Source organism: Myotis lucifugus, unplaced genomic scaffold, assembly GCF_000147115.1.
Source record: "Myotis lucifugus unplaced genomic scaffold, Myoluc2.0 scaffold_5, whole genome shotgun sequence".
Classification (NCBI taxonomy): domain Eukaryota; kingdom Metazoa; phylum Chordata; class Mammalia; order Chiroptera; family Vespertilionidae; genus Myotis; species Myotis lucifugus.
This window is the reverse complement of record NW_005871053.1, coordinates 5,025,515-5,037,723: the sequence shown is the minus strand read 5'-3', so window position 1 is coordinate 5,037,723 and position 12,209 is coordinate 5,025,515. Positions and strand designations below refer to the sequence as shown.

At 37.8% G+C, this 12,209-nt stretch overlaps 1 protein-coding gene across 1 annotated transcript in view; it reads right to left on the bottom strand.

Annotated features, from left to right (window-relative positions):
• TTN (titin) overlaps positions 1 to 12,209 on the bottom strand; it is a 278,603-nt gene that overhangs the window by 102,490 nt on the left and 163,904 nt on the right. The window contains 19 exon segments of the mRNA XM_023743428.1: positions 1,644 to 1,786; positions 2,563 to 2,689; positions 3,124 to 3,263; positions 3,354 to 3,620; positions 4,445 to 4,711; positions 4,827 to 5,093; positions 5,215 to 5,341; positions 5,506 to 5,645; positions 5,734 to 5,997; positions 6,127 to 6,393; positions 6,667 to 6,930; positions 7,022 to 7,148; positions 7,462 to 7,601; positions 7,743 to 8,018; positions 8,263 to 8,541; positions 8,702 to 9,103; positions 9,646 to 9,693; positions 11,673 to 11,762; positions 12,083 to 12,145. Coding sequence (XP_023599196.1) covers positions 1,644 to 1,786; positions 2,563 to 2,689; positions 3,124 to 3,263; positions 3,354 to 3,620; positions 4,445 to 4,711; positions 4,827 to 5,093; positions 5,215 to 5,341; positions 5,506 to 5,645; positions 5,734 to 5,997; positions 6,127 to 6,393; positions 6,667 to 6,930; positions 7,022 to 7,148; positions 7,462 to 7,601; positions 7,743 to 8,018; positions 8,263 to 8,541; positions 8,702 to 9,103; positions 9,646 to 9,693; positions 11,673 to 11,762; positions 12,083 to 12,145 — 3,698 coding nt within the window.

The following is a 12,209-nucleotide window of genomic DNA, read 5'->3' as shown; positions in this document are numbered from 1 at the left end:
CTAGAAAGGTCTTGAAAAGTCAACCAAATCTCTGCCTTTAGATGTGAAAGCAATTAAACCACAGTTCATAGGACAAATATATTAAGAAAGCAAACTCGCCAAAACCGGTTTGGCTCAGTGGATAGAGCGTCGGCCTTAATTTGACCAAAAGATATTTAGTAGCAAAAATTTAGTAGCAAAATAATAATATCATTTGTCCTTAAGCAGTGTTCTTACATTAAAAAAATCACAAATTTACAAATCTAGAAAGGTATTGAAAAGTCAACCAAATCTCTGCCTTTAGATGTGAAAGCAATTAAACCACAGTTCATAGGACAAATATATTAAGAAAGCAAACTCAAAGGTAGAGATGCCTTCATCATTCAGTTCAATATTTAAAAGATCTCACTATAACTTAATTCTCATGCTGAAATTTGAACATATAGCTGCTTTTTCTGTCCTCAGTAAAAGAGTAGATAAATTAGTGATTATTGTCTATATAGTAGGCAATCTGCATTTCCCAGATGAACTGTTACTGAAGTCTTTAATCATTTAGATAGAATATAAGCTTTTTGTTTGTTTTAGAACAGGTCAAAGGCATTTGCCTTCTAATAATTCAACCAACTTTGTGGTTCCTTGTTAACTGAATTCCTTGTTAATTATATTCCGTTAAGTCTTAAAAGTTTGATTTATATTGAAGACTTGATGGCACATTTGATATTATTCCTAAAATATTGAAAAAATTACTATGGTATAATGAACTGTCCAGTGCGTTCTTTTCATGGACATTTTCGATACATTTTATTTCAAGAATTAAAAATCAATGATGAATTATCAAGCTAATTTAAACACACACTTTGTTTTGGGAGTAAAATATATAACTCACTTTAGGTAAATTATATTGTAGGCCTATCTGAAAAACCACCTTGGTTTTTCTTATAAACCAAGGCATAGAATATTCTCAACAATAAAGATAAATAAAAAATAAATTAAAAAACACACAAAAAAACTTAGGCATAGAAAAGCTAACACTGGGAGCTGGTTACTTCCTAAAATTTCTTAAAGTATATTTGTTCATACGTGTGGATAACCACAGAGCCCTTCTTTCTTGTCAGTAGCATCAGTTGCACTTTAAATAGTCTGCTTGCATTCCAGAATTTGCACAGCTCAAAGCAGTTGAGGGTTAAAAATAGCTTTGGAGAAATGCTTAAAGAGCAAATCTGCCCCGAAGTTATCTCAACCACTTGATCAACTGCCTGAAATGGAATTTCAATCCTCCCCTATATGCAGAACTCTAGATAGCTTGAGAATTTGTTGTGCACTGTTGTTGCAGTGCATTCAACCAGAAAGTCTTTTTCTTTAAATCTTTTTACTCCTTCCTATCGCTGATAGCCAATGAGTGTTAGACTGTTCTTCAAAAAAAAAAAAAAGATTTTATTTCCATTCCAATGAAAATATCATCAGGTTAAACCCAGCAAAAATGTGAAGAATCTGTTTGACAATTTCAGCAGAAATTAGGCAAGAGTAGGCTGGGATAGGAAAGAGAAAGGGAAAGGGAGAAGGCGGCGACATAAAAAAGAGCAAAGAACAAGCAACATAGAAGTGAAAACGGAAGAACCTGAAAGAGTGAGAGCAAGACAAGCAACCACACTCCTGCTTTTTACCGTATCGCTGGGCTCCAGTTTCTTCCCTTTGAGATACCATTCCACTGGGATATCCTCATAAGAGAGCTCGCAGTCGAAGGTGGCGGTTTCCCCTGCGGTCACTGTGACATCCTTCAGAGGCCTCAGAAGACCAATGACTCGCGCTTTGCGAGAGGAAGGAAGCAGTGTTGGGTTACTCATTTTGTAATTCCAAGCGAATAAATACAGACTCGGTTAGCAATCTGCGCGGTTGCTTTCTTTGAGAAGGAAAGAGCCACAGGACTGGCCGCTACTTTAGCTCCCATGTGAACGGGGCCCTGTGGTGCTGGGAAGGGGAGAGCGGGCGGCCGGAGAGTGGGTATTCATAGGGGCCCTTTCGTGCTGCTGTACAAGGTCAGCGAGAAATCTGTGCTGCATCTGTCTCTCTGCCAGGCGTCAAGTTCCTCTGGCTACATAAGGTATGTGACTTCCAAAATAACTGAGACTCTGATTGGGAGAGGACAAGGGCCCCTCAATCACATAGCCTGTCCATGTCCATCAAACACTTTGCACCTCCCAAAAATGTTAGCCAAATCCTCTCCTCGCCTCCCTTCTCGAATCTGAAATGGCCACACAGCCAAGTTTTTCTCTATAGTGCTACAGGCACTTGCAGGACGTGGTCTTTAAGGGCTACATGTCTGAGTTAGAGTCTTCTTATAGGTATATCTACTTCGAATGAGAGGATTACAAAATAGGAAAATCTGACTTGCTTAGTTTTCTTTTGTTCAAATGACAAGTTCAATGACATGTGTGTATTGAGATGTCTAAGAAGTAAATACAAGAAAGCCTGTTTCTGTACTTTAATATTTTTTTCTAATGAATTAAATAATTCCAATTAGTTTCTCTCCCATTTTCTGCAAAGCTGTACACTGAATTTTCAGCAGAAACACGTGATACTTACGTTTCACTCGGAGGTGGGCACTAGATTTAACGTTGGCGGCTTGGAAATCCACCCCACCGGTCTGGTCCAGGCGGCAGTTGTGCAAAATAAGGAAGTGCACTTTGCCTTCTTCCTTGATCTCACAATCCTGTACCAAAAAAGAATAAAGCTTTCATAGGAAATAATTTTCCTTGGGTTTTTTCCTGAGAATATCATATCTAATTAAAGGGTTGAGATTAATAATGGATGAAGAGACAATATAAATTTGAGCTTTCCTTTTGCGGGAAATGAAGCTTAAAAATACCATCATGAAAGCAGTGGTTATTTTAGCTATATAATTCTGAACCAACAGGCCGCATCATAGAATACCTACACCCTTATACCCACTCTGCTGGAACGCAAATAATGCAAATGTGCCTGTCAGAGCCCATCCATAGACCCTAATATCTCTCTGCGGCTTAAGGTCTGATAGAGAACATGATACTACATTTTAGATGCCTTGCATGCACTCTGACTTTTTGCCTGTCCTTTTCTGTTTCACACAGCTCCTCTAGGTGCTGACAAGTTCAGAAATAGCCTTACAGGTGTTTGGAGCAGTGCCTCTCCCTTGAGTTTCCAGTTGGCATGGATGTCATCTTCAGAGATTTCAGTTTCAAAGCGGGCTGTCTCAGTCTCCATCACCTCCACACTGTACAGGGGGCGCAGCAGTTTTATTTCCCGATCTAGGAAAGTGAAGGGTCAGCATGTGTCATTAGCCTCCGGCAGAAATAACTCCAACAGCTTCAAGAGGAGGCTCATGGAAATTTCCTTACCCTCAATGTCAAGCTTTCCTGAGGTCTTATCTGTCCCACAGTCACAGGTGTACTGTCCGATATCTGATTTCAAGGCTTTCTTTAGGATTAGCATGCGCTTCTTGCCATCTGCTTTAATAACAACATTTTTAGATGGCTTTATTTCCTCTCCATCCTTAAACCATTTGACTGGTGCATCTGCTTTGCTAATTTCACACTGTAGAATCACTTCATCTTTCTCTACAGCGGTATAATCTTGAAGCTTTCCCGTGAAGTATGGATCTCCCTCTGCAAGTAGAATATCAGTGGGAAAATGTCATTTAGCACCGAGGGAAATGGCAATCTCTTGAAAAGTTTAAGAGGCAGCTCACAGAGTTCTGTGCATATGTTAAAAATGAACCAAATGCTCACTCGTTTATTATGTTCAAAAGTTCTCTAAATGGTAGAAAGGGAACATGCATGGGTTTTACCAAAACCTAACCCATCTGTATTTTATTTTGAAGTATTTTATTAACTGTAGTTTAAAAGATACTATGAAATCTGCCTTAAAATAAATTATGTGTTCCTTTATTATTTGGCTAAATTTCTAATTTCTTAGCAAATCTATTATGTCTATTTTACTTTTATGCTCTCAGATTCATAGTTTTTCTTAATATCAATTAATAGTTTGCCTTTAATAGTTTCTATATACATTGGACTTCATATGCAATCTGCTTGATATTAAGGGGCTAAAGAGATGGTTTAGTCATGTAAATTCAGTATTTTCTCTCTTATTAGAAACTTGAAAAAACATTTTTATGAAATAATTTTGAGCAAGGAGACAGGAAGTATACATATTCCTCTTTTAAATATAACAGGGCTCAATAATTAATTGAGAGTTTGAATTCTGTCTTTAACTGCCTATTTTGTAGGCCTGGGTCTTTACTCTTTAAATCCTCATATTTTTAGAAAAGATATATTGGAAATCAGCCTGATAACATACATGACAGTTTCTTAAGGACAGGGGCTAACTTCATGCAATGTAACACTTGGACGACTATTTTAAATAATAGCTACTCCACAGATTTCTGCTGAATTTAGTGCAATAAGATTAAATTGAAAAGGGCACCTACCGAGTACCGTGAGTTTAGCTTCTGAACTTATTCCCATAGCTTCTACTTTAATTTGAGAGGTATCATCAAGAGAGAGGTTTTTGAATGTGATCGAGTGAGTTTTCCCCTCACTGTGCATTGAGACCCGCTTGCTGGTATGCAGGCGCTGGTCGTTCTTGAACCACTTTACGGGGATGTTGTCATGGGACAGCTCCACAGTAAACACGGCATTCTCCCTCTCTTTGGCTGTCACATCCTCGAGGGGAGTGAGGAACTTGAGCCGGATTCCTATCCAGAAAAAACCCCAAGCTCATCAATTCCAGCCTTGTAAGGAGGACATATAAAAATAAAAGCAAAAAAAAAAAAATGAAGATGGTTCACTCTAACTGATAAAAACATTTACCTTCAATGATCAGTTTGGCACTGGTATGCTTGTCTTCAGCTTCAAATATGTATTTTGCTTCATCTTCAAAAGCAGCCGATTTGATCACCATCGAATGCTTAGTGCCATCCTTTATAAGCTCCAATCTGTCATCACCTGTGATTTCCTGGGTTCCTTTCAGCCAACGGAAGGTTTTGGGCTCCCTGGATACTTCACACTCAAACTTCGCCTCATCTTTCTCAAAGACTTTCACGTCGCTGAGAGGGGTGATGAAGATCAGTGGCAGTTCTGAAAGGGAAGGATGGGTGGGTGAAGCTAGAATATGCTTCCATTCATGACTCGGTCAATTCAGGATATCAGAGGAAGTCTTAAAAAAAATACAAAAGCGTAGCTGACAGGTGGGGCGTACCTTTCACTTTCAGATTGGCTGCAGATTTAGCATTGGCAGCCTGGAAGGACACCTCTCCTGTCATATCCAGCTGGCAGTTATAAAGGACCAGAATATGCTTCTTCCCATCCTCGATGATTTCACAGTCCTGTTTGGATCAGGGTTAGAAGGAAAGAAAAAAGAAAAACATCATTTTTGTAACTGGTTATTCCTCCAAATCACTGAGAGATTGCATACCAGAAGTGTGTCTTTTTTCACACTAAACAAGCAAGCAAGCCCCCTCCTGTGTGTGAGCAGATAATCCTGACTTACAGGGGATGCAGTCAAAGGCTCTCCTTTTAGCTTCCACTGGCCATGGACATCTGGCTCTGAAAGTTCAATTTCAAAGCGAGCTGTTTCACCAACAAACAATTCTACTCCATAAAGAGGTTTTTCCACTTTTATTAGTCGAGCTGAAATTATACCAAGTTTTGTTAGATAGACTGAATAAGTAAACTGAAGGTTCAAATAAGGTAAATTTAAATGTTTTCAGCGACTTACCCTCCACATTAACATTTGCGTTCGTCTTGTCTGTGCCACAGTCACACACATATTCGCCTTTATCGCTAAATTCTGCCTTTTTGATTTTTAAGATGCGGCGCAGGCCATCTGACTTGATGGAGTGTTTGGGTGAAGGTACAATCTCTTCGCCATCTTTGAACCATTTCACTGGCACATCTTTGCTCACTTCACACTTGAGAACAATCTCATCCTTCTCGACTCCAGTTTTGTCATGTAATTTCACAGTGAAGTATGGATCGGCCTCTGTAAAAGATATTCAGCAGGTAATCAGAAGAATGTGCAAATGAAAGTTTATTAAAGAGTTGCAATTTAAGTGCCATCCGACCCTGACATCTAAAAACAGGCTATTTATTTCTAGTTGGTTACATTTACCTAAGACCTTTAGGTGTGCTGTAGACTTCAGGTCCTTAACCTGAACTCGTATCTGGGATATATCATCCAATGTCACTTCTCTCATTTCCAATTTGTGAGTCTTGCCCTCGGATGAGATGAGTACAGTTCGGCTTGTGTGGAGTTTGGCATCGTTTTTGAACCAGACGGCATGCATTTTTTCATGGGAAAGTTCACAAACAAAAGTTGCTGTTTGACCTTCTTTCACTGTTTGATCTTCAAGAGGCGAAATGAATTGCAATCTTACACCTGCAATGCAAGCACGGATAATATGCTCAGGAAAACAATTTACCTTCAGAAATATTCCACTCTAATCTGCCTGGGTGGCATTTGTTTATTCATCTTTTCAAATGGAGCTACCCTCTGTTTAAAAAAAATCGGGGGGTTGTTTAAGTGGTAATGTGAAAATAAAGGGGTGCCGATCACCACCTATAACTATTAGAACTTAGTGCTCTATTTTTAAAGTCATATATTTGTGTGTCTAAATATGGGATGTTATAGTCAGATCTTACCAACTCTTACCTGTAACAAATAATTGTGCCGAGGTCTTCTTGCCCTCCACCTCAGCAGTATAGACCCCTTCGTCATCAAATTGAGAGTCATTGATAACAAGAATGTGTTTCTTTCCATCAACAATGATATCAAACTTGTCAGAAGACTTGATTATATCAGGTCCCTTAGACCATATGACATTTGCCTCTCGAGTTAGGACACATTCAAATCGAGCCTGTCGCTTTTCTGGAACAGTGACATCCTTCAGGGGCACAGCAAAGTCAAGCTCAATTTCTGAAAAGCAAACAATAAGAATGCGGTTTTTCACAACGCTGAGGGACATGAAATGAAGTTGAGCCCACTCCTGCGTTCTAAAAGCCCATACCTTTCACTGTCAGAATGGCAGTTGTAACGGCATTAAGTGCTTGGTAAAGGACTTCGCCAGCTTGGTCCAGCTTGACTTTGTGCAAAGTTAAGAAGCGTTTCCCACCTTCTGCTTTGATTTCACAAGTCTGAGAAACAATAGTTTTAGTTAGCATTTCAGTGAGATAAATTCCCTAGAGGAGAAATGTTTCTATAGTATAGACAAAGATTTCTATAGAGTTTAAAAGTTTACTACTAATAACATAACTAAAAATGTCTTATCATAAAAAATTTTTTTAAATGTCCGAGTGGTCTACAAAGAGTGCATCAAATTTCTTCCCCTTTTTGAGATTTAAGAAGCCTGAAGTAACTCTATCATTATTGCACCAAATTTGAATGTTAAACCTGAATTTAGAAAGTAGTTTCATGTAAGACTAACCACTGAAAGAGGAAATTACTCACAGGTGAGGGCCTTAGAAGTTCTCCCTTCAGTTTCCATTGTCCAGGAACGTCTTCTTCTGAGATTTCCGCATCAAAGCTTGCACTTTCTTTCTCATAAATGGTAACATCCTCTATTGGTTTAAGCAGTTCAACTTCACGATCTGTATGGGTCAGGGATGAAATACCACAATGCTTTAGACAGTCTCACAATGCTTTGCTTTCATGTCTTTTGGGTTGTGTTATTTTGCCTTATGCACACATAAAACTTATCCTTTAGAATAAAAGATGTAAGATTATTATACCTCCAAGTGTCAGCTTTGCAGGGTATCTTTTCCCTTCAATTTCCACTGCATATTCATCAATATCTTCTGGTAGTGCATTCTTAATTTTGAGATGTACATAGTTTCCCTCTTTCACTATCTCAGTCTTGTCATTTGGTTCCCAGGGGATTTCATCATAGCCTTTGAACCACTTGATGTTCGGAGTATCCCTTGCTATGTGACAGGTGAAAACAGCTGTCCCCTTGGGTTTCACATGCTGATCTCGGATGGGTTTCACCAGCCAGTCTCTAATGATTTCTGTATGAAAATGAGGTCAGAAAAAGAATGATCTGATATAAGCAACTTCCCTAGTCAATTCCAGAAATAGAAAAATTATTCTCAAAACTGGACCTAATTAATCTGCTCTGAGGTATTGATACCCCCCCCCCCTCTTAGATAAGGTACAAGACAGCTGATTTTCTGATCCTGGAAACTAATATTCTCTCTTCCATTTTCTTAGTATAATAATCAGAAGAACAAAATTTCCCAGCGAAGTCCTCACCTACTACTTTCACACAGGATGAACACTCCAGGTTGTTGGCATTTTCCACAGTAACCGTGTATGTCCCAGCATCGAAGTCATCGGCGTCGTTGATGGTCAGGGCCCGCATCAAGCCAATGACGCCCGGCACAATTTTGCCAGGTTTCTCCACGATAATCTTCCCATCCTTCCTCCAGACCACATCGCGTTCTTTGTTTAACTCGCAGCTCAAGTACAATGGCTGTGTTTTGACCACTGTGACTTCCTCTTCAAGCGTTTTTACAAAACGCACAGGAAGTTCTGGGAAGAATTTCAGCAAAGACGTTTCAATACATACAATCCTTTCAATGAAAGAAAACTTCAAAATAAGAGGTTTTGCCTAAAATTACAATAAGAGCTGCTCCAGAGTTTTACTGTATTAAACTGGAATATGGACCATATGCAGAAGACGGGAAATTACCTTCTACAATCAGTTTAGCTGTGGAGGTCTTCTCTTTATTTCCCAAACGTAAAACACAGGTGTATTCACCAGCATCAGAAAGTTGAACATCAGCGATAAGCAGCTTTCTGTCTTTACCATCTGCGGTGAATCGGTGCTTCGGGCTCTCCCGGATGCTGCTACCATCTTTCATCCAGGTTGTAATTGCAGTGGAGGGGGAGACTAGACACTCAAAGACTGCAGAAGAGCCAACGGACTCTGTTTCGGTCAAGACGATGTCTTTGATTTCTTTGACAAACTTTAGTGGTACAGCCTTTAGCTGGTAGGTGAATGGGGCTTCATCAGGAGGTTTCTCCCCACCACTTCCTGGTCTTAACTTTTTCCTTTCAGCTTCTACTGGTGAAGGAGTCTTTTTGGCTACACCTACTGCAAAATAAAATTTAAAAGTTGATTTGGCATTTCCACAAGGGTCAGAAAGTGCACACTTGGCTGCCTGCCAGATAAAACTAGTGATAGAGCAACTAGAGAATAACAGAAAATTAAAGACTAGGTCATTGGCAGGTCAATCATATTTATACTGCCTTCTTTTCGACAGGAGTATGAGATGACATAAGGAGTCCATGAAAATAAATGCTCTTCATTTTCTCAAGTTTTAAACCCAAATGTAAAATATCTAGATTAATGTCTATTTTATTTTATGTGTCATGTGTAAATATCATGTATATGAAGAATGAAGCTAAGAACGCATAGAATTTATTATGCTAAAATATAGCTGGTTATATAGTACCGCTTGAATAATATTAGAGGTATATTGCTTAAAGTATCAGAAGACATACTAACTTTAGCAGAATCTATTAGGAATAGCATGGATTGTTACAAATTTTGAAAAATTTCCCCCCTCGAATGTAAAGTTTTTTTCCCCAGAGTGAAAGATTACAATTCAGGTATAAGGAAATTAATCTTACCTTTGATGGGACCTTTGGGCTTGGCAGCCTCCTCTTTAGGTTTGGCTTCTGAAATAAAAAAGAAAACTTAGCATTTAAACAATTTTCAGACTTATTTCATACTTAGTAAACCATGTGAGGTGAATCATACTCTTTATTATAAGTATTAATGCAAAAAATAGAAATTGATTTTCTATGATCTCTATGGAGAATGGACATTTCTAACAGATATTTTTGATATATCCAAGAAGTCATATTCTGAAAATAATGTGACTAAGCTAAACTGCCACCAATATAGTTAGCATTAAAACATTATTTTCAGCAAGTGCCTTTATTCTTATTCCATTTCTGGAAGGCTTACTCTTGCCTTTTAAGGAGGAGTTTCATTCGTATTTAGCAACACAAAGTATTTTATATAGTTATTTATGTGTTGGTTATGTGTATCAAGGATATGTTTCTGTTATCAAGGAATCAGTGTAGAAAAAAGGGAATGGCCCAGAAGTTACCTATAACCTTCCTTTTTTAAAGTGGGCAGACAAATCCAGGCAAGGTTAAGGAAAAACAAAGGGTTTATGTGCTATACATATATGGATTCCTTTGAAAGTTTCCCTTAGACAATGAACAAAGGCAGAAGCAATGAACTAAGGAAGTTCCTACATTTAGAGTTTAATTCAATTACTAATGCAGGGGCTAATAAAATGTAGAACCAGTTTTCTAGCTTCAGCCCCTGGGAATGCAAGAAAAGCTTTATTTTTACACATAATTAATTGGCTCAATAGCAGTTACCATCTTTTTCTGAACTAATAAAAGGTATCACATTGCAATGACAAAAGTTTAAAAATAAGAATAATGCCCAATTCATAAATATCAGTGACAAACTATTATATCTTAAATATTAAAAGTTTGCTATAGCTAAAGAACATAACATATTGTCTCATGTCATTAAACACAATAATAACCAAAATATTTCTATAGGGCTTATTATGTACCAGGCAGTATGCTAAGCGCTTCACACATATTTAATGCGCTCAGTAATCTGACAGGGCAGATGTAATTATTATTCTGATTTCACATACTAGAAAATGAAAATTTAAAGACAGTAAGTAACCAGCCAAAGTTCAAATAACGAGAATGTGTATTTATCAATCATAAAAACACATCAAATCATTTTTGGTTTTGACATTATCACCTAAGTAAAGAATTAGTAATAGCACTTGAAGTTTGTAGCTGAGATAATTATACCACTTAGCACATTTAAGAAAATTATTATCGATCTACATTCTTATAAAGATTTAAAGGCTGAACTATCCTGTTTTTTTATTTTATTTACCATTTTAAGTGTGCATTTCAGTTGCATTAAGCACATTCACAATGTTATGCAATCATCAAATCATCAACACTGTACATTTCTGGAACTTTTTCATTGTCCCAAAATACGTCTTTTTTTTTTTTTTTAAGAGAAATGATTCCTACAGGGCACATGGAAAAGCTGAAACTCCATGGGATTTCTGTGTGCATGTCCTTAGAGAGTGTCTGACTGTCTCCTTAGTTTTCATTAGCCTGGAACATATTCATTACTTCATCTGAAGAGCATATAAGGAAATGGTGCAGCATAGGAATGTACATTCCAATTAAAACAATATGCAACCATTAGGTGAGAGCTTAGGTGGGTAAAGGATATCAGATGAAGAAAATGTAATTAAGAATTTACAACCCCCCCCAGTTGAAATAATGCCTAGTTTCAACATAATGAGGGCTTAAATTTAATTCAAGTATGAATATTTTTATTAAGCCATCAAAACAATCAGCCCAGCTGATGTGGCTCAGTAGTTGAGCATCGACCCATGAATCAGGAGGTCAGGGTTTGATTCCGGTCAGGGCACATGCCTGGGTTATGGGCTCAATCCCTGGTGGGGGGCATGCAGGAGGCAGCCAATTAGTAATTCTCTCTCATCATTGATGTTTCTATCTCTTCCTCTCCCTTCCTCTCTGAAATCAATAAAAACATATTTGAAAAACAATCAACAAGAAAACTACAGAATAAATACCTGCTTTCTTTCCCACGACTGGTGCTGTCACTGGGGCAGTGATGGGGGCTGGAGCAGGCTCCATGGGAGGTGGTTTGACTGTTTTCACTTCTGTAGAGAGATTTCCATTGCATTAATGTATATATTTGCCATTTTGTAAAACCTGTTTTGGTGGCCTATTTGCCTCTTCTAACGTAACTTCAAAATCTTTCAATGACTAGTTCTTTGGAGAATAATATATTCTAACTATAATACAATCTACATATAAAATAATGATATATATTCTAATATATTTAATATATCATACTAAATGAAATATAACAATATATTGCCATATTAGAAACTATATGCTACATATTGACTCTTCTAAACTACACTTTGTGTAAAGCATGAAGGAGTATACTGTTGACATTGGGGATCAGCTGGCTTACCTGGTTCAGGCTTTGGTTTTGGTTCAAGTCCAGGGAGAGGTATTGCTGGCTTTATTTCAGGCACTAAAAGAATCCATGATAATAAACAGGTTATCACAGTATTTTTTTAAGTTTTCACAAAGTCAAA